General features: G+C 42.8%; 1 protein-coding gene across 2 annotated transcripts in view; it reads left to right on the plus strand.

Moving 5' to 3' along the window:
- The window catches only part of ZRANB1 (zinc finger RANBP2-type containing 1), a 52,246-nt gene that overhangs the window by 24,915 nt on the left and 5,622 nt on the right, over positions 1–21,709 (plus strand). For both annotated transcript variants that reach the window (XM_037159137.2, XM_037159138.2), the window contains 4 exons: positions 12,704–12,891; positions 16,819–16,972; positions 19,304–19,375; positions 19,935–20,133. In XM_037159137.2, coding sequence (XP_037015032.2) covers positions 12,704–12,891; positions 16,819–16,972; positions 19,304–19,375; positions 19,935–20,133 — 613 coding nt within the window. The remainder of the gene's footprint in view (positions 1–12,703; positions 12,892–16,818; positions 16,973–19,303; positions 19,376–19,934; positions 20,134–21,709) is intronic.

The following is a 21,709-nucleotide window of genomic DNA, read 5'->3' on the forward strand; positions in this document are numbered from 1 at the left end:
GGAGAGAGATATCAGTGTGTGATTGCCTCTCGTGCATCTCCAGCTGGGGACCTGGCCCACAACCAGGCATGTGCCCTGACTGGGAATCAAACTGGTGACCCTTTGGTTCACGGGCCAGTGCTCAATCCACTGAGTCACACCAGCCAGGGCTACTTTGTCTTTATGGCTCTTATTTCTTGTTTTTATGACTACTTGGTGCTACCTTTTATTTCTTTCCACATACTCTTTCTTCTTTTGAACAACCATCCTTATGCCTCTTCAAAATTCTAAGAGCTGTGAGTTTATTTTAAAAATGGAACAAAAACTCCTACCAGCAGGTCCAGTACTAGATTTTGGCTTGTTTTATTTATAAAACAACTTCTTTGTCATTAAGTTCCTATTCCCACCCACTCCTGAGTTTCCAGGTTTGTTGGGCTAAGGATTGGTTGTACTTGATTTTTGGTGATGGGGATTCTGTCTTTTCTATCTGCAAATACGTTTACTGTTCATTCACTGCACCTTGAACAGTAAACATGGTTCCGAACTGTTGTATGAAAAAGATTGTGTGTCCCTGTCTTTGTTACATAGTCGTGTCTTGATCTCTGGAATGTGCTAAAAATATTTTTTTCTCATTTATATTTTGTTGGGTTAATTAACAGAAGTCCACATTTACTGAAAATTAATCTTTATGTCTCCTTTTCGGCCTGCCTCATGTTGTCCAGGCTTCATTAGACATGTTGTCTTACGGCTTGCTGATGTTATGCTTTTAAAAAAGTTACTTCAGCAGTCCCTTTGGCAACACATACACTAAAAAAAGTCTCCAAAGTATGTACACTAAGTATAAAATAAATGCTGATTTTTACTAAGTATCAGATGTGAGAAATGTGAAATTGGGGGGAAACCCTCAACCTTTGAGGGTCAGCTTTGTAGCTGTTAAAACGGGAATGAGGGGATCGAGTTGTTGAGAAGGCAGAAGTAAACTGGAGTCTCGACAGTGTTGAGCAAGATCTTGCACATGACTGCTGGGTGTAAGTTGCACATCAGTCCCCTGGTCTTACGTGGTGAGCGGGCGTTGGGGATAGTGTTGCCAAAACCTGACCTCAGGTGGGAGCTGGGATGGTTGAGTGCCAGGTGTTTTTCTGGGGGCTCATGTCGATGCTAATCTGTCCTTTTCACTGGGCAGCACTACTCAACGCCGTTTTAGTTCTGGTGTTACTGAGTCGGTCGCCCTTTAAAAAAAGGAACATTTAAATTTGAGACCCAAGTTGATTCTTTGAAAATTCTGTGTGCCAGGAACAGTGGATGAAGAAGACCAAATATATATTTATTTGTTATTATAAAGCAATACCGCAGACTTTTTTTTCCTGCGTGATATGGTTGAAAGTACTGTTACTGGAACTTTTTTTTTCTTTTAATTTTTAGAGAGAGGGAAACATTGATGTCAGAGAGAAACATCAATCACTTCTTGGATGCACCTTGACTGGGGACTGAACCTGCAACCTAGGCATGTACTCTTGAGTGGGAATCGAACCAGTGACCTTTTGCTTTGTGGGAGGGTGCTCAGCCAGCTGAGCTGCACCAACAGGTCACTGGGACTTTTCAATAACTTTTGATAACTGTGAATATTAATGTTCTCAGTCCTGTCTTTTTCCAAGCCAGCTAGATGAAAATGCCTTTATGAAGCTGACTGCTATGTCCCAAGGTCGTCTGTCACCCACCGCTGCTTCCCAGCATTCCATGGGTAGGCCATAGTATTTGGACGTGATTTTTAGTGTGGAATTTCTGTGGTATTTGGTCTGTTTTCTTGGCTTGTGTTTGCCTGTTTTACAGTTGGTATACCATAGCTATTTGACAGTTTTCCATCCTTAGAATTTTTCCTGCTCTGTGGAATCACTCTGTGATAATTACCACTTCTGAGAGGTAATTATCACCTGGTCAGTCATCGGCAGCAGACCTGTGTTCCAGTGTTTAATTTTTGGAGCTCATCTCTTGGGAATTTAGAGAGGAAGCTAATGAAATTGTTCACTGTTCTGATAGATTAAAGTTATGGTTATTTTGTATTTTTTTGAAAAGGACTTGAAATCTTTTCAATTATGTCTACATTCAATATTATTATTTTTTAATTTTATATTTATTTTTATTTTTATTTGAATTGTTCAAATACAATTTTCTGCCTTTTTTCTCCATCCCAGCCCATCCCCCATTCAGGGTTATTTTGTGTTAGTTTCAGGTCAGTGGTTAGACAGTTACATATTTTACAAAATGTTCCTTTCAATATTTCCAGTACTCAACTGGTTAAGTTATGGTTGTTATTATGTTTTTAGTGCTAGATTTATTCTAGGATGCTAATGGGCCATTCTGTTTATGAACTTGACTTTATACTGATACCAGATTGAGTGTTCTCCTGAAAGTTGCTCTTCTCCTTAGTGCCCTTTTTTTCCTATAAAATGTTGCTTTACATATGCATAAAAGCCTGAAGAAGAGTCTTCAGGCTTTAAATGTCTTGAGTGTTAGACATTTAAAACCATGAGGTTTTAAATAACATTTTTAGAAAAGATTTTATTTATTTATTTTTGGAGAGAGGGGAAGGGAGGGAGAGAAAGAGAGGGAGAGAAACATCCGTGTGTGGTTGCCTCTTGTGCATCCCCAACTGGGGACCTTGGCTCGCAACCCAGGCATGTGCCCTGACTGGGAATCGAACCAGAGCCCCTTTGGTTCTCAGGCCAGTACTAAATCCACTGAGCCACACCAGCCAAGACTAAATAACAGTTTTTAAAACAAAAATGGTTTGATTTAAAATATTCTATTAAAAACTTTATTAATGGAGTCCAAAATATATATAGACTCCTGCAGCAAATCTTTGGCACTGCCTTCGTGAAAGGAAAGCAAAGTGCCAGCATGCTGGTGACACCCTGTATGTCCTCGGTGAACTGGGAGGCGCTCTTACCTGGGATGTGTGTGTAGCTGTGAAATCCGGTCTGTTCACTCCACACACATCCTCCTTGCTGGTGGGTCTCCTTTCTTATCCAACGTAGTTGATGTCACAGGTCATAGAATTGTTTTCAGCACCATGAAGCGGGTATTATCTTCAGATACATTTTGGTTTTTAAGGATTTCCTCTTGTGATTTTTGGAAAGTAGCATTTTATGTCAAGAATTTCAAGTGAATTGTGGTAATTCTCAGCAGTACAAAGATTCTAGTCTAGGGAATACACCCACATTTTCTTTCCCATGGCCAGTTCAGTGTGGCTTTTGAAAGTTCTTTGAGACACCCAAGGTAATAGAAGTTTCCGGGAACAAGTGTGTCAAGGCAAAGGGACAGCAGTGGCAGAAATGGAAGGCCAGCAGTGTTCTTCTTGCTGCTGCTCACCTGTCTGAGACCTAACCCCTGGTCTTAGACGTGACGGTTACACAGGCCTGCCAGCCAATGGCGTGCCTTCTGACGCTGAGAACGGTGGTGTGTCGGGGGTCCCTGGTTGTATGGTACTGACGTCGGAGGCTGATCATCAGTTTAGTAAAGGCCTTCATTTCTCAAAGCACTGCATTAAATGAACACTGGAATAATGAAACCCAAATGCATTATTTAAACATTTAAAGAGATGTTTAGACTCTGGAGGACTTTACTGTTTACCATAAAATAACTTTAATTTTAAACATTATTGAATTTTACACATGGCTGGAAAATCAAGCAGTGTAAATAGAAGAGTTTATGACAAAAGCAAGTGTGTTTTCTTGTACTCACCTTCAGTCCTGCTGTGCAGAGGCTCCCATGTGTTCCCCTCCACCAGCCTTTTATTCCGAAAAGTTTCCAAACCTGTGGAAAAGTTGGGCTTTTGGTAGATGGAACACCACGTACCTTTGACCTAGACCTTTACAGTCGTTGCTGCTGTGCCACTTCCGCACTCTCCCGTCCTCCCCGTCCCTGCCCATCTTTCTGTGCGTTTTTTCTGTGCTCTTCCAGAGCTTAGCTGCAGATGTCATGGCATCTGCCATTGGCAGATGTCGTTCAGCACTCATGTCCTGCAAACCAAGACGTTGTCTCTCCATAAGCACACAGTGTAATCATCAGAGTCCATACTATTTCCACCAGCACTTACACCGAGAGCTATTGCCCCACCCCCACCCAGTCAAGGCTGTAATATGATTTCGTTGTTTTACCTCTTCAGCTGCCTCTTTAACTGGTTGGTTTAACTGCCTCAGGTTGGTTTTTTTTAATTTACTCTTTCATGACATTAACATATTCAAAGAGTCCAGGCATTTATTTTACAGAACGATCCTCAATTTCGATATGGTTACATAAAATTTAAACATTTTTATCTTTTTGGAGAGAGAAAGGAATGCTACATTAGTGTTATTTGAACAGCATTTCTGATATCTCCAAATAATGCCCTCGTATCATTTTTTTTTTTTTAAGATTTTATTTATTTATCTTTAGAGGGGAAGGGAAGGAGAGAGGGAGAGAAATATCAGTGTGTGGTTGCCTCTTGTGCGTCCCCTGCTGGGTACTGGCCTGCAACCCAGACCTGTGCTCTGACTGGGAATCGAACTGCGGTTGTTCGGTTCGCAGGCCCACACTCAATCTACTGAGCTACTCCAGCCAGGGCTAAACTGGTTATTTTTAAGAAACCGAAGACTCAGAACCTTTGACCTCTCCCTAGCTGCCTAAAAGAATCTAGATAGAGGGACCTGCTCCAGGCAAGCTGTCATGTTAGGGGAAACTGTGGTTTAATATGGGTCAGAGTCCTCTGCGCTCCAGCATTCAAATCAGCTCAGCAAACGCTGTTCCCTCCCGTCTGCTCTTCCACCCCCGTGTGAGTGGCCCCCTTGCCCTGTGCAGTCCCAAATGACCACCCACTTTTCTCTTAGCCGAACTGCCCAATTTGCCCTCCTGCTCCATATTCTTCCGGAACTCCCCTCCCCCAGTGTACATACAGAATTAAATGGGGTTCTTCTGTTAATCTGTTGTATCAATTTGATTAGTAGGCCACCCAGAACTAAGAGTGAAAGCAGGAACATTTCCCCTGCCCCACATACATGTGTACCACATTTTACGCATTTATCTGTTGATGAACATATGGTTATTTCTTGTTTCATCAACTTTAGGCATTATATACTCACTTCCCGTAATAGTGTGTGAAAGCTTGCTTCATTTTTAAATAATAAAAGCAGAGCATATTCATTGTGAAGTATTTCAGAGATAAGAAAAGCTATGACAAAATAAAAATATGTTATAGTATTTCACTAGAGAGTGCCATTTTTGTGTATTTTCAGTTTATCTCACGTTTAAATATTTTACTAATTTATTTTTAGACAGAGGGGAAGGGAGGGAGACAGAGAAATGTCAATGTGTGGCTGCCCCTGGTGCTCCCAAGTAGGGTCCTGGCTCTTAATCCAGGCACGTGTCCTGACTGGGAATCAAACCTGCGGTGACCCTTTGGTTTACAGACTCTGCCCCTCATTCCACTGAGTCACACCAGCTGGGGCGTATCTCACATTTTTTATGGAACTGAAATTGTATTGTATTGACTTGTTGAACTTTATGTTTTGAATTAAAATGTTTTCATCTTTTGAGAATGAATGTGTAATATGACATTGAGTTGCTGTACTTTAAGTTAACCAGTCCCATACTATTAGCCTTTTAAGTTATTTGAAAATTTTTTATTCTGGTAGTGTTTTGATGACCAAAATCGTCAGCATGTCTAACAGTTTTCTTAGGTTTCCAGAATTGGGATTGTAGGGTTAAGTGACATAGACTGTTGAAGGCACTTCGTGCGTTTGGGCAGAATGTCGCCCGGAGGGACTGGACCGCACGTCCCCCCAGCGGGAGAGCACGAGCGTCGCCTGCCGAGGGCATGGGGCCGGGAGGCGCGCTGTCTCCGTCAGCCGTTTGTATTTTTTCCTGTGAGTCGCGGGTCCGTGCTCGCTCCATTTTCCTTTGTGATTTTATTAAGTTACATGAAGTCTGTATAAATATAAATAATGTGTATTTTAAAAGTATATACCAGTTATTTGTGGGAAATATTCTTTCTCTATTTTTTGGTGAAGGAAGTTATACTAATAACGTTTTTGTTTGTTTTACACACTTTTTTGGATTGAACTAAGGATTAAATTATCTTCCTAAAAATTTTCAGTAATATGATTTAACTCAATTCTTTCCCAATTGATTTGGGTTTTTCTATCATATATAAAATGGTTCCTTACTTTGATTTTCTAAACATCAGTATGACACATTTGTTTAAATAATTACGGCTTATTAGACATTAAAAACCTGATAAGGCCAATGTCCTTCCCACTCCACCGCCCACTGCTCTTCACAGGTCTTCGTTTTTCCCTTCCCCGTGACCAGCTGCTCACCCGCTCGTTGGCACACTTAGAAACAAGCCATGGCTCTCAGCTGGCTGGTGACAGCCCGGAACCTCGTTTGAGGGGGCGTGGTGGGTGGGTAGGGGGCGTGGTGGGTGGGTGGGGGCTGAGGCCAGCAGGCAGTTTAGGAGCAAAGTGCAGCAATCCAGGTGGGAGGCTGCGGAGGTGAAGTGGGGGCTGTATCTGGGAGAGACTGGAAAGGCAGGAACAGCTGAACCTGAAAGAATGAGTGATGGGGCTGAGGAGAGGCCTCGGAAAAGCGTCGTCCAGGTGTTTGGTTTGGACGCTTGGGCTGGTTCTCGGTGTCATCTCTCCCAGACACAGGAGACGGTGAAGCTCAGTTTTAGACATGCTGTCTGATGGGTTGTTAGACACACGGGCCTGAAACTTTTGGGGAAAGTCTGCCACCCAGCTGGTTTGGATGCTGTGAGGCCACGAGTTTACTGAGCTGTAGGATCTTCTCTTACGGGCCTTCCAGTGGCACATTGCAGGCCCTTTCTCGTGTTGTGCTTACCCCCGGGGGCCTCGTCAGGATGGACTGAGTAGCTTTTTAACGTTTCTTCTAATTTGGTGATTATGTCTTCTCAATCAGAGTATTTGGGCTACAAGAACAGTTTTGGGGATTTCATATGAACAGTATAAAGCTATGCTTTGTCATGAAAGGGTTTCCTTTTATGACCTCTGTCCCCACCTGCTTTTACATGTTCATTTACCCTTTTTTTTGCTTACTTTGAAGAGAGAGTAGGCTAGACTATTCTGTTACTCCATGCATGCCTGCTACCTAAAATAGCATACTTCCCAAAAGTCTAAAATTTGGTTTCAAATTCAGCCAGGATAACCTGGCAGTGTAAGCAGAAGGAATTTTTACTTGAAGTCAGAAAAACTTTTGGGACTTGATTTCAGTGGCAGGTGTGGTTTTGACCTACACTACCAGCACCCGAGGTTTTGAAGAACTGTAGTATCCATCCCCTCAGTTGACTGCTTTGGTGATTTTTTACGTGACCTTTGTAATCGGAACTCATCTTGAACCCGTTTTAAACTTGTCCTCATCTCTGATCACCTTCCCAAAGAGCTTCGTGCCGCGTTTCTGTGAACCACGCCAGCGTGCTTGCAGCCCCGGCTCTCCCCGAGCGGGGCACCATCTTTCCTAGGACGGTGGCTAGCAGTTCGTGTCTTGTTTTCGACGACTTTGGGAATTTATATTTCCAGAGCAGTTGGGTTGTTAACAGCCTGATTGAAGATAAGGAGGTAGGATCTCCAAGGATAAGCTGTGTTTGGCTTAGTTTGTCATGGTTATTAACAGAACACCCAAAAGCCTTAATTAGAGACTACTTTGACTTCCTTGTCATTGAATCTTACTTTTTAAAAGAGGCTGTTTTTATAATGGAGTGGATTTATTAAAGAAGTTGAATAGAAGCTCATCTTGATATAGTACAGATTATGTTAATTTAAGAGTTTATTTCCAATTGTGATTTTCATCTCTTGGCTTTTTGAAAAGGTTATTTTCTGTAGCCCTATCCTAGGAATAGAAATGGTAGATTTTAACTTGTCGCCATTGTTCATTGTACGAAAAATAAATCTAGAGGTGATTTGTCTACTCAGACTTTTTTAGGGATTGCTACGGAGTTGTGTCTACTTGAAGATACACTTTAAAATGTTGGTCATATTATTTAAAAAGCAGCTCACGTTTAATTATTGAAAGAGATTGCTGTGAATATGTAAACCAAGTTTGTGATTGAACTAAAGCCAAATGGTTAGGAGTATGAAGAAAAGGTATTACAGGGTGGTACAGTTTCCTTTTTAATTTGCAAAACCAGTTAAATGAATTAAACTCTGAGTAGAGGAAGAAACTTACTTAGAGAGCTTACATCTTTCTGCTGACCATGGTGAAGGGCATTCTGAACATTACCACTTAAAACTAACTTTTCTCTTTAAGGGCTCCTGAAATTGTGCAAGCTGACTCCAAGCGCACCCTGACCCCACAGCATAAAGCATGCTGTGATGTCACAGCTACCATAGAACTCCAGGGTAGTGTTGAGCTGGCCCATGTGGGCTCAGGTAAGTCCTGGCTTTTTTTTTAACCATTTGGCATTCTTTTCAAAGTTAGTTACCATTACGATTTTATGTCATAACAGAAAATAAGGCAAAACTTTGAAAACTGTGCCATACATGGGGGAAAAAAATAAGTCTGTTTTCTGAACCTCTATAAGCCAGCTCCATATTCTAACCAACGGAGTTCCATAGTAGCTGTGAAGTCCCCAGGGAGTTGTGACTGGTGGCTTCAGCATGCAGGGGTTGGCAAAAGTAGGGTTGCAGTTGTTGGTATGGAAAATACAATATTAAAAAAATTAATACAGAATAAACTGTTCTGTGTACTCACAACTATAAGCCTACTTTTTTTGCCCACCCTGTATGTTAAATCCTCCTGGTCCAGCTTAGACAACAATATGAGTTGATAAGCTTACGGTTTATAGTATATAATATAGTGTCTATCATTTAGATTCAGGTCTTCGTGTTTTTAACAGTACACTCAAACTTGTCTTTATCTGTAGTTATGCACTGCTGCTTAGTGAGTCGGGAAGGGTTTCATTTGATCACTGTGGAGCGTGCGATGGTTCTGTAGGTTGGTTTTTTGTAACACTCGCCTTCCAGCGCCGTCAGTTGTCCTTCTGTTGGCCTGCATGGCTGGAAGGAGGAGGGGGAGGCGGGCTGTGCACGGCCGTTTGTAAGAGGAGAACGGCGCTTAAGTTACTCCAGTGGTGCCGTGAGACGCAGGGACCTGGAAAGCATGTGGACATCATTGCTTCCTCTCCTGCTAGAACTTTTCTGGTTTTTCCTGGTCTCACATTGACTGAGATTTTACCACTGACATTTATTTACTGATTTTTGCCACCTGCCAACTCTTCAACTTTCCTTTTATTTCCTAATGTTAAAAGTGGTAGAAATGCAATGTTTTATGTCTCCTCAAAGACAATTTTTGTAAGTTGTTTTGCATGTAATCTGATGCTTCCCCTGCCCGCCCCCCCCCCCCCCCCCCCCCAGTGGAAAAGGTATGGTAGCTAAAACTTAAATTATCAAACTGTGGGCCGGATCCTTCTCAGCACCACATATACAGCGAAACCTCTCTGTGAGGACACTGTCTACGCTTTATTATTTTTTTTTTAATAGATTTTATTTATTTATCTTTAGAGGAGAAGGGAAGGAGAGAGGGAGAGAAACATCAATGTGTGGTTGCCTTTCGTGCATCCCCTGCTGGGAACTGGCCTGCAGGGAACTGGTCTGCAACCCAGGCATGTGCCCTGACTGGGAATCAAACCGCAATTGTCTGGTTTGCAGGCCAGCTACACCAGCCAAGGCTCACTGTCTACACTTTAGTCAGCAGCTCTGTTTGAACAAGGTGTAATGATATAAAAATATGGACAGTTTAGCTGGCTGGTGTGGCTCAGTGGATTGAGCACCAGCCTTTAAAACAAAGGGTTCCTGGTTCAATTCCCAGTCAGGGCATGTACCTGAGTTTTGGACCAGGTCCCCAGGAGGGGGTGCTGGAGAGGCAACCACACATACAAGGATGTTTCTCTCCCTCCCTCCCTTACCCTCTTAATAAAAATAAATAAATAAAAATCTTAAAATATTTTTTTCTAAAGTAATACTTCCATGACAGTTCAGTATTACTTTCATGACATTTTATTTGTGATAATTCTACTCATCTTTGTAGCTGAAAACTGACCGTAACTGACTATAAGCAGTTAATTTTGGTTAATTAAAAGAATGGAATTATAGATATTCCCCAAGTATTAGATAAGAAAGTGCTTTTCTTTTTAATATTACTTTGTGCCTATACTTAAATTTGTGTTTTTCACGTTCTGGGAAGTTTGGGGAATTTCATGCTGTGACTAATTGTATAGTATATGCAGTTGTATTTTGTGTGTGTGTGTATGTACACTATATATACAGTGTAAATGCTGTCTGCATAGTAGAAATGCTGCACACAGTACAAATACTGTATGTGCACATATGTAGTACTTGTACTTTGCGTTGAAACTAGAGACTGTGAAACAGGTGCGGCGACACTGCACACACCTAGGAAGAGAGCTCTGACTGGAACAACGCGAGCCACGGCCGTCTTCCTGGGGAGCACTGCGGGTGCAGAGGGCGCTGGAGCGGGGCGCACTCAGTTCTAAAGCACATGCACGAGTTCACTGAAAGAATTGTTTTAGAGAGCAGGGAAGGGAGGGAGGAAGAAAGGCAGAGAAACATTGATGTGAGAGAGAAGCATTGATTGGTTGCCTTGCCTGTGTGCCCCAGTTGGGGACCACACTCTCAACCAAGGCCTGTGCCCTGACTAGGAATCGAACCTGCGATCTTTTGCTTTGCAGGACAATGCCCAATCCCCTTGGCTAGAGTTTTGTTTTTCTTAAAAAAAAAAAAACCACAAAAATTATTGTATTTATTTACTTTTTGGAGGGAGGGGAGAAAGAGAAAAAGACGAACATCCATGTTGGAGAGGTAGACACAGTGTGGGATAGATACATGGATCGGTTGCCTCTCACATGTCCCCAGGCAGGGACCTGGCCCACAATCCAGGTACGTGTCCTGACTGGGCATCGAACCAGTGACCTTTTGGTTCACAGACAGGGACCCAGTCCACTGAACCACACCAGCCAGGGCTAAAGTTCTTTTTACTTGACTCCTTAACCATAGATTTTTTTTTTTTATGTCAAGTAGTACTTTCCGTGTCTATTCTTAAGGCTTACCCTTTGGAGAAGATTCATCACCCGTCTCACACCACCCAGATTACAGTTCAGCCCCAGTGACTACTGCAGGACACTGCCTCGTAGGGCTGTGCCGATGCCCTTTCTGTATGGAGATGGAGGTCCCCACCGTCCTTAGGTGTTTCTGTCGAGGAATTTATTAATCTGCTCTGCTGTGAACGTAAAGACGCCCGGAAGGAGGTGTTCTCATCATGCATTCTGAACCTGCAAAACGGATTGGCTGGGACAGAATCCAGATTTCCAGAAAGAATTTCTGACCCGGAGGTTGAAAATGCTGGCCTTTTATCTTTCACAAATGTGATGAAAAGGGGCTATTTCAATTTTAAGAGTCATGTTTTTAACTGTCTTTGTGTTTCTCGTATTGTTGCTCTGCATGATTCAGTGATGTGGGAGTTGAATGATCATTTTAAAGCTATTTTTAAAAACTGGGGGAAATTGTTGCGTTGTACCAATTTCATACTGCAGGGAATAGCTAGACCTTAGTTATCTAATTCCTAATTCAAGATAGTGATTAAACATACTTAAAAAATACACTGAGAATTATTTTTAATTACTGTTAGTATTTTAGCTAGCAAATTTTTCTTCTGTAACTTAGGAAACACTTAAACTTATTTGGTTGGTCCTATAGTCTTGGTGTTTTGCTTTCGATCACTATTTGTGGTGCAGTTGAAGCTCACCAACACCTTCATTTGGGGGGCAAGGCTGTTTGTTTGTTGTCTATAGGTGTATTCTACTGTTTAGAAAGTAGAATTGCTATCTTGACCTAACAGTGATTTGTGCTGAGATTAATAACATCGTCCAGTAGGAGTGGAAAGTCACTTACGGACTTGGAAAAAGTGGTATTTGTTTTGTCTCTTCAACCCCAGCTGTTTTGTAGTACTTTGTTTTAGCACCTTTTTATTCAGAATCATCTGGTTCAGGTTTTCCTATATTAATACTTTTTAACGGGTATAAAAAAGACTTGTCTGGTGGGGAGCACTGGGGGGGGTGGACTGAGATGGGACTAAAAGACAGAAAACTGTACTTGAACAACGATTAAATAAAAGACTTTTCTGTGAGAGATTCATTTTGCTAACTTTCACTTAACATTGAACATGGCTTTGATTTCCTTTAAATTGTTTCAAAGCTACCGCAGTGTGGAAGGCTCCGCTTTTGTTTTGATTAGGCTTTAAGAATGCAGCGCTCAGGGCGGAAGTAGTGCCCAGTGCCGGGGCAGCCCGCCTCTGTCTCCTTGGTTTCCGCAGAGTCAGGACCAGAACAGGAGTTTAGTGTCTTCTGTGAAGTCTAGTTTCTCATACTCAACTGCCTGTCTCTGAGCTAATTACTATTCTAATAGTGCCCTGACCCCTCGAGAGCCCGGCACCCAGTTGAGGCGCAGGTAAGTGCCTGTGCCTAACCAGGCAGGTTCGTTCTGCAAAGAAACCCAGGGAGGATGCACCGGTTCTACTTACGTTCTTTAGGACAGTCGACTGATGGTGCCCCAGGGTCCAGGAAGCACAGAGGAACATTTAGAGTTCAGAGTGAATGCTACAGGTTTGTGCTTTCTGAAGGAAAACAGAATTAACCTCTCTGTCTTGATGCTTGTTTCAGGGGTCGTGGAAGGTGATTTAGCTGCTATAGAAGCATACAAGTCGTCAGGAGGGGACATTGCCCGTCAGCTCACCGCAGATGAAGTGCGCTTGCTGAACCGCCCTTCGGCTTTTGATGTGGGTTACACGCTGGTGCACCTGGCCATCCGCTTCCAGAGGCAGGACATGCTAGCGATACTGCTCACGGAGGTGAGTGTGGCTTTTCCCTTTACGTTCTTTTACTTGACGGAAATGTGTTCCTTTGTTTTTATTTTCGATGTTACAGTGTTTCTCCAAACAGTTCTTAAATGTTTCATTCTTTCCTCCCGTTGAAAAAATTATGTTAAACTTAAGAGACTTAAACAGTGTATAATTTTTAAGGGTATATGCTCTTAAAGTCAGACATTTTGCTACAGTGTATCTGTTATTCATTCATTCCACTAACAAACATTCATTGAGTGCCCACTGTGTGCTAGGCATGGTCCTAAAAAGGGAAGGGATTGTGAAGACATCGGCTCCTCCTTCAGTGATTGCCAGAGAAGTAGAGGGATAAGCAGGTGACTGTGCACCGCGTGTGCTGTCCTAGGTGCAAGGGCCAGGTGCTGGGGCGGTACTGGAGAACGTGTTTTCAGATACCTTACCTTCTTACCTGGAACAGGTAGGTTAACAGTCTGAAGGAGGAGTAGTGATCAATCCCATACAGTGGGTGGAGGGGGGGGAGTTAAGGAAGCCATTTACTCAGAGTTGAGGATAGTGGTGTTTATGGTGAATTCAGGAACTTGCAGACAGCTCAGCATGGCTGTGATGGCGATTGAGAACTGAGCGGGGAAGCGGGAGAGAGAAGCAGGGGACAGGTGTAGGGATCTGCTGGGCCTAGGGTGTAGGGTATTCAGAGGGCCGTAAAAAGGCTTTAATGAGTGTCTGGCAGAGGAACAGGGAAGTGACTAGGTGAGACCACTTTGGGCTGCTGTGGGTCAGAGAGGAGCAGGCTGGTTAGGAGAGCTGGTGTGGTGAGGTTGGCCAGGACCCTGGCTGGGCAGGGGCACAGGAGAGAAGCAGGCCGTTGGGGAGCAGTTGCTTGCGTCCCATAGTCAGGCTTGGTGGGTCGAGTGGATGGCAGGTAATAAGGTAGGGATCGAAATTCATTCTGAGGGTTCTGGTTTAGATAACTAGGTAGATGTTAAAAATGATAGAGGTTGCAAAGGAATTATTCAGGATGCAGCTAAAATACCCAGGTGATTAAAAAACTAGCAGTGGGGTGAAACTGCAGTCAGCTCAGCTGTGGGTCTAGATGTCAGTACACGTCTGCGTGTGCCTGCGCACCCGCATTTACTTGAATGCGGGTATCTGGGAGGCACTGCACACAGAGCAGTTCAGGGGGTCCGGGAATCGGAAGGTGGGGTGCAAGCACGACCGAGAGGGCTGGTCACTGTGCTCCGTTTGGAGAGGTTCCGGGGAAGCCAGGACACCTGAGAGACTCCGAGGAAGGGGGGTCTGGGAGACAGCCAAGCCTGAGGGCGGAGGACTCTGCCGGAGAGGCGGCCACGTCAGAGGGGCCCGGCTTGAGTTCCGGGTCGGGCGGAGCAGCGGTGGGCAGCGTCCGTGGTGTCTGAGGCCTGGCTGAGAGCAGGGGAACATCAGATTTCGGGGGTGTGTGTCTAGGGCAGGGTTTCAGGGACCCTGTTGTTGGTAGTGTGGTGGAACCTGTGGACTCCTTTCAAAATATTTTAAAATGAATACAATAAAAATAAATAGGGTTGCAAAGGAAGTCAGTTACAGTGGATGTTTGAACACAGCGGGGGTAGGACACTACCCCACGGGGCAGTGCATTTGAAAATCCCAGTATGACTTCAACACCTCTAAGACTTAACTGCTTACTGGTAACGCAACAGTCAATTAGCACGTTTTGTGTGTAATGTGTAGTATATCGTGTATTTTTATAAAGTAAGCTGGAGGAAACAAGATGGTATTAAGAAAATCATAAAGAAAAGAAAATGAATGCATTTACAGTGCTTATTGAAGAGAACCTGCCCTGGCAGGTATGGCTCCGTGGATTGAGCATGGGCCTGTGAACCAGGGGGTCCTGGTTTGATTCCCAGTCTAGGGGACATGCTCCGGTGGTGGGCTACGTCCTCAGTGGGGGGCGGCACACAAGAGGCAACCACACACTGGTTTCTCTCCCTTTCTCGCTCCTTTTCTTGTTCTCTAAAAACAAATAAAAAATCTTTAACAAAAGACACCTGTGTAGATGCGGACCCGTGGTGTTCAGAGGTCAGCGACACATTGAAACACACGGGGTCTGGCAGAAGGAGTGCCACCGAGAGGCTGGTTGCACACGCAAGTGTCTCGCACCAGATGGACAGCAGTTTGACATTTCCCCAGAAATGTCCGGTGGTGGGCTTGAGTGTGATATTGTTATGTTACAGAATAGCATGCTTACGATTTTGTAATAAAAGATTTGGTATAGATCAACAGCCTATAAAAGGGGGGCGTTATTTGTGCTGGACCCCATACTTGCCAAAACTTAAATTGTGATATATAAGAATATGAAATATAGGCAAGAGGTTAGTAAAAATGGAGGATTTAGATTTAATTAAAATTGCTGCTCAAGTTCACAGCTCCTTCTCAATTTCATGGGCCCTTAATTAAGAACTGCTGGCCTAAGAGGTGGTCGTTGAAAGTCATGAGGTTGAAAAGGCCAGAAGATGAGAGGCGGGTCCAGGCCACGTCCTGCCCGGGGAGGGCGGTGGAAGGAGGACGACCCGGAGGCCAGTCACCAGCTCAGAGGTTTCTCGGGGAGTGTTCGCAGTATCTGGGTTTCAGTCCAAGTCATTTTGGAAAAATTTTGCCAGGTTTTTGGAAAGGGGCTGAGGGTTAGCAGATTGGAATAGCTCATTTTAAATTTACTTTTGGGACCCATTTGAACACTGGTGTGGAACAGGCAATTATATTGTGAAAATACAGAATATTTGGTTTTCTTTCATCTGAGTGTCTTAAAGATTGGGTTCATAGACTTGAGGTGTAGTGAGAATCTCGTTCTGACTGGTATCCTGACCAGTAAGGTTCAGCAGAACTGGGTTTTCATGTAGGAGTTTCAGAAAGGTCTGTCTGATTATTGTGTTGGGTGTGCAGGGTGTTTTACTGTTTAATTAACAGCAGTTACAGTGAAGCTCCATGTCTATTACGTAGGTGACATTATCTGTAAAACTTACTCTTTGAGCAGCTCATTGGAAGATCTCCTCCAAAAGCACACTTGTGACTGCAAGCCGCCCTCCCGGAGGGCCGTTCCAGCAGGGGCTGCAGTCTGGAGTGGCGGCAAAGGGCAGCTCTGTCTGGCCCACGCAGGGTTCGCACCGGGCTCACTTCCTTTGATTTGGGAATTCTCTGTACACAGGTGCCTTGAGTTCAACAGAAGGAATACAACTTAAATGTAGTATCTTTACACATTTGTTGCTGCTCATCATTTAGGAAGGAGAGGAGAATTCTAGCCGTCTCAGTGCCTGGAGGTTCTTCCTGGGAGTCACTGCCAGTGCTCAGACTTCACTCGTCAGGGCCAGGCTCCCAGGGTTGGCGTCTGTCTGTGCCGTCTGTCTGCGCTGGGGCAGGCCGGATGCTGCTGCAGGAGGGTGTGAGGTCAGCAGGAACCGACCCTTTAGAAATGCCACGTTTCTTTGTTCAAGGTTAGGGTGGTACTTGAAATATTCTTAACAAAGCAGGGGCATAGTGTTTTGGGGGTGTCTTTGCCCCCCCCCCCCAAGCTGGAATTCCCTGCTTTTTAAGAATTTTTTTTCTTGGGGGTAGAGGGCAAGATGATTTAGGTTGTTTACTGGTCTCCCTCTCCCTCCCGTGGGGAGCCTTTGGGAGCAGCGCCATTTTACGGCTCGCCATTTTATTCTCACGTGCTCGATGGGAATAAATTCTTAAGTAGAATCACTGAGTCAGGGTAAACCGGCTTTTCCTGAAATGTCGTACTGATGTATTTGTCCACTGGTAAGGAAATAATAACCCAACACCCAATATATTGTAGAAGTCACCACCTTGAGTTACTGGGAAATGTTGGTAATTCCCTTTAAATATTATTGTGTTCTGCTTCTGTTGATAAGTGAGATGCAAAGGGCCTTTTCTTTTGTGTTGAAGGTGTCTCAGCAAGCAGCAAAGTGCATCCCAGCAATGGTGTGTCCGGAACTGACGGAGCAGATCCGACGAGAGATAGCTGCCTCTCTCCATCAGAGAAAGGGGGACTTTGCCTGCTATTTCCTAACTGACCTTGTAACATTTACATTGCCAGCAGGTAACTTCCCAACTTCAGTGTGAGAAGAAATTTTTGCTTAGTACAGTTATTTTTTGTGTCTAGTGAAAATATTTCAGGTGGAAAGCAGATAACTCAGGTGTTATATGTGCATCTTAAATCACTTGGCTATTCTATTTATAGTGGAAGTGACCAGTACACGAGCCATTATTCTTGGTGGGCTTGGGAGGGAGATGGCCGCTGGCAATCGACTTCTTTGTGGGCCTCGGATACTAAAAAAAATCAGCTTAAACCATTTCTCTTCCCTTTGGCTTTATTTTAAACTATTCTTAGTCTACTTTTCTTTTCATGCTTATTTTGAAATTAGAAAGCTATTGCTTATCTGGCATATGGAGTCAGTATTAGAATGTAGGCTTTTGATGAGTAAAATCAAGTTGTTTGAGTCAAAGATACTGGCATTCTTTTGAAAGTATCATTACTCATTGAAAGTACTCATTACATTGATTTCTACTATATTTATGAGACAACTTTTCATTTTTCTACCCATTGGTAATTGGGAAATGTCTTAGTTGGTTTTTATTACTTGGCTTTGAATAAATGCACCAAACTCCAAAGTTTGTAAAGTAAATCTTCCATCTTGGTTCTGAGTGTTTTGAGCTTTTGTGTTCAGACACGAACAGGAGCTCTCGCAGATGGTAAGAGGTGGTACCTAAGCCTTTGAAAATCGGAGTGATTTCATTTGAAATCCGTTCTCTGTATACAGGACAGGGGTGGGCAAAAGCAGGTTTCCAGTTGTGAGTGTGAGGAATATTTTTTTCTTGTATTTCCTAGTTATTATGTTATTTAGTTGTATTATTTGTTGTCTTATTTTATATCCTTATGATTTGTCCTTTAGGTAATCATGGCTGGTAATTTTAAATTCAAATTCAGCAACCATCTTATTTTTTCCTTTTTTAAAAATATATTTTATTGATTACACTATTATAGTTGTCCCATTTTTTTCTCCCCTTTATTCCCCTCTGCCCTGCACCCTTCTCCCACCAGCATTCCCCCTCCTTAGTTCATATCCATGGGTTGTACATAAAAGTTCTTTGGCTTCCCCATTTCCTATACTATTCTTAACCTCTCCCTGTCTATTTTCTACCTGTGATTTATGCTTCTCATTCCCAGCGCCTTCCCTCCCACCCCCGCTGATAACCCTCCATGTGATCTCCATTTCTGTGATTCTGTTCCCATTCTAGTTGTTTGCTTAGTTTGTTTTCATTTTTGTTTTTGAAGTTCAGTTGTTGATAGCAGTTGAGTTTGTTGTCATTTTACTGTTCATATTTTTATCATCTTTTTCTTAGAAAAGTCCCTTTAACATTTTGTATAATAAGGGCTTAGTGATGGTGAAGTCCTTTAATTGGACCTTATCTGGGAAGCACTTCATCTGCCCTTTTATTCTAAAGAATGGCTTTGTGGATAGAGTAATCTTGGGTGTAGGTTCCTGCCTTTCATGACCTTTTTTCTAGCTCCTTCTTGCCTGCAAGGTTTCTTTTGAGAAATCAGCTGATAGTCTAATGGAAACTCCTTTGTAGATAACTGTCTTCTTTTTTTCTAACTGCTTTTAAGGTTCTGTCCTTTTCTTTCATCTTGGGTAATGTAATTATGATGTACTTTGGTATGTGCTTCCTTGGGTCCAGCTTCTTTGGGGCTCTCTGACTTTCCTGGATTTCCTGGAAGTCTGTTTCCTTTGCCAGACTGGGGAAGTTCTCCTTTATTATTTGTTCAAATAAGTTTTCCACTTGTTGCTCTCCCTCTTCCCCTTCTGGTACCCCTGTAATTCGGATGTTGGAACGTTTGAAGTTGTCCTGGAGGTTTTGTTTCTCCATTCTGTTCTGGTCAGATGTTTATCATCGCTGCTCATTTAACCTACTTTTGCCCATCCTTGTATTTAAGTTTTACCCTAAATGATGATTAGATTTTTATTTTACCTTGAAAATAGCTTACAATATTAAAAACAAAACAAAACAAAAAAACCCACGTTTTAAAGGATAATGGCTTTTACCCAGATAGTAAACTGAGTAAAGTAGAGAGAATTTGAGGAAGAGGACAGAAACCTGTGTGCCACAATTAGTGGCTTATTAACTCTTACTGGGTTTTAAAGTCTGAAGTAACAGGATTAACCAGAGGCTGACAGTGTGGGAAGAGAGCAGATGAAAATCTGCATGTGTTGATTATTGTTTTAACCTGAATGTTAGGTAACCTTGTTTTTTTGTCCTTTTAGTTCATCTTTACTGAAGTGTAATTGACATAAAATTGTCAGCAATTTAAAATGTACATCATGGCAATTTGATGTCAGGCATGAGATCTCTTAAGACTCTTTTTTTGTAGATATTGAAGACTTGCCTCCCACAGTCCAGGAAAAATTATTTGATGAGGTGCTTGACAGAGATGTTCAGAAAGGTAGGTGTGGATTAATGAGTAGACTTTACCTTTCATTAATTTCAGTAAACTTCTTGCTTTGTTTTGTAGCAGTTCAGTTTGGTTTGGAGTAGTTTGGTGTACGGTCAACTTGTTTTATTTTTACTTGCAATTACAAATATAAAGTCCTCAAGGACAATGTATGGCGCTGCTAAAAATGATCATTATGTTACTTGTATTTTAATAAACCTGGGGGAGAATGGACATTCACAGCTCTTAACTGATGATACAGTGAGCAAATAAAGGTATAAAGTTTTTAAACTGGTTTTCCACTCCTATTCTAGAATGAGAATACTTCCATATTAAATATTTTTTAGAAAATAAATTGTAAAGAGTTTAAAAGTTGAATAAGTTTATTCTAGAGCCACAAGATGTTTCAGCTATTCAAAAGGTTTATATTTCAATTGGTAAATATATTTAGGTGTTTATTAGTAAATTACACAGAAACCTATTAACATCTGGAGAATAGGTTCTTCTCTCCACCGAATTGTTTTAATTGCATAGGTGTGAAAATGAACATGCTATTTAAATCCTCATGTAGAGTTAGAAGAAGAATCTCCCATTATAAACTGGTCCTTGGAGTTGGCGACACGCTTGGACAGTCGGCTCTATGCACTTTGGAACCGGACTGCCGGGGACTGCTTACTTGACTCGGTGCTGCAAGCTACCTGGGGCATTTACGACAAGGACTCGGTGCTTCGGAAAGCCCTGCACGACAGCCTGCACGACTGTTCGCACTGGTGAGCCGGCCCTGCCCACTGGAGTCCAGGGTGCAGTCCGTTCCCAGTGGCAGTGGGACACTTGCCATCGTCCCACTTCCTGTGGGAGCTAGGGGGGGAACGCTTTGCTTTTGGACCCTGAGACCATCTCAGTGGTTTTGACACCTTTCTGCTGAGCTTGGTGTTGGACCGTTTTGCTGAGTGAAGGCAGCGGTCCCGAGAAGAGGGTGAGAGTGTGGAAAGAGGACAGACGAAAATTTGCATGTAATTAATTGTTATTGTCTTAACTTGAATATCAGCCTTTTTTCTTTCATCTTTATTCAGGTAATAATTATTTAAAGTAGAAACATTTAAGTATAAGTACTAGTCCGAAACATTAATAAGGTCTTTAAACATTATATCAAGTCTTTTTGTGGTTTATTCTAAGTATCAGCTCTGAATAGGACATGGAGTTGGGTAAATGGAGGAGTCCTTTTTTTTTTTTTTTAATCCTCACCTGAGAACATGCTTATTGATTTTTTTTTGTTGTTTTTTAAGAGAGGGAGGGAAAGATCGATTGCGTCCTACATGCGCCCTGACTGGGGACCGAACTCACAGCCCCGTATGTGCCCTGGAGTGGGAGTCAGATCCGCAGCCTTTTGGTTCACAGGACTGTGCTCCAAACAACAGAGTCACACGGACCAGGGCTTTGCTCATGTTTTACAGCATTCCGATTTCATTTTTGTTCAACTCTCAGAGATTATTTGACATGATCCTGCAAGTTCTTTCTCTCCCTGAGGCACAGGTGATTTTAAGCCCACATTTTTTAATTTCATCATCTGGCACCTAATCAAATATATAGCTGATCCTGAAGTACAGATTCACCTGTGGAAGGATTAGTCACTGCAAATGGTGCTTGTTTGTGAATCGGGAGTTTGGGTTTACATTTATTTGACCTAGGCTGTTTTCTTGGTTTTGCCTATAACTGTCATTTCATTACATTGTAAGTGAGAACATTGAGGCTTGAAGAGGCTCCATGAAACTGCCCATTGTTGAAGTCAGTACATGTTTTTCAGTGACTTCTGCCATTCACTGTTTTTCCTACGGGAACATCAAAACGTGCTTTTCCCTCTGACACCTAGTTGTGCGCTTCCGCAGCGCTGATAGCAGCTGCCCCCCAGGTCGAGGTGCCCTGCTCTCTGTGCCCTTGAACACCACTGCTTGTAGGCTCTGGTCAGCGTGTAGGGACCGCACGAAGCCATTAGACCACGCACTGCACGAGTTTGTTGTCCTTCCTTGTGGAAGTTTTAGTGCCGACAGTAGCCTGACAAGTAGTGAGTATAAGTAGGTAGTGAGTGAAAGTACTCCCTGGAATTTAAAAATAAGAGCAGTATATTACTTTCTCGAGAGCTAAATTATAGATCAAAGCATGCAGTATAGTAAAAATTTGTGGACACCTGAACACACAAAAAAATAGCTCCCTGTTTGGCAAGCCTCAATGGGAACCCTACTGGATGCATAACATAGTTAAAAAAAACAAGTGTACCGTTCAGGACCAATGGTTTTTGTTTTACCTTCACTTATTTCTTTGCTGCTCTTTTATGTAGATCAGAGTTTC

This window comes from Artibeus jamaicensis, unplaced genomic scaffold (assembly GCF_021234435.1).
Source record: "Artibeus jamaicensis isolate MK-2021 breed Jamaican fruit bat unplaced genomic scaffold, CSHL_Jam_final contig_490, whole genome shotgun sequence".
NCBI lineage: Eukaryota > Metazoa > Chordata > Mammalia > Chiroptera > Phyllostomidae > Artibeus > Artibeus jamaicensis.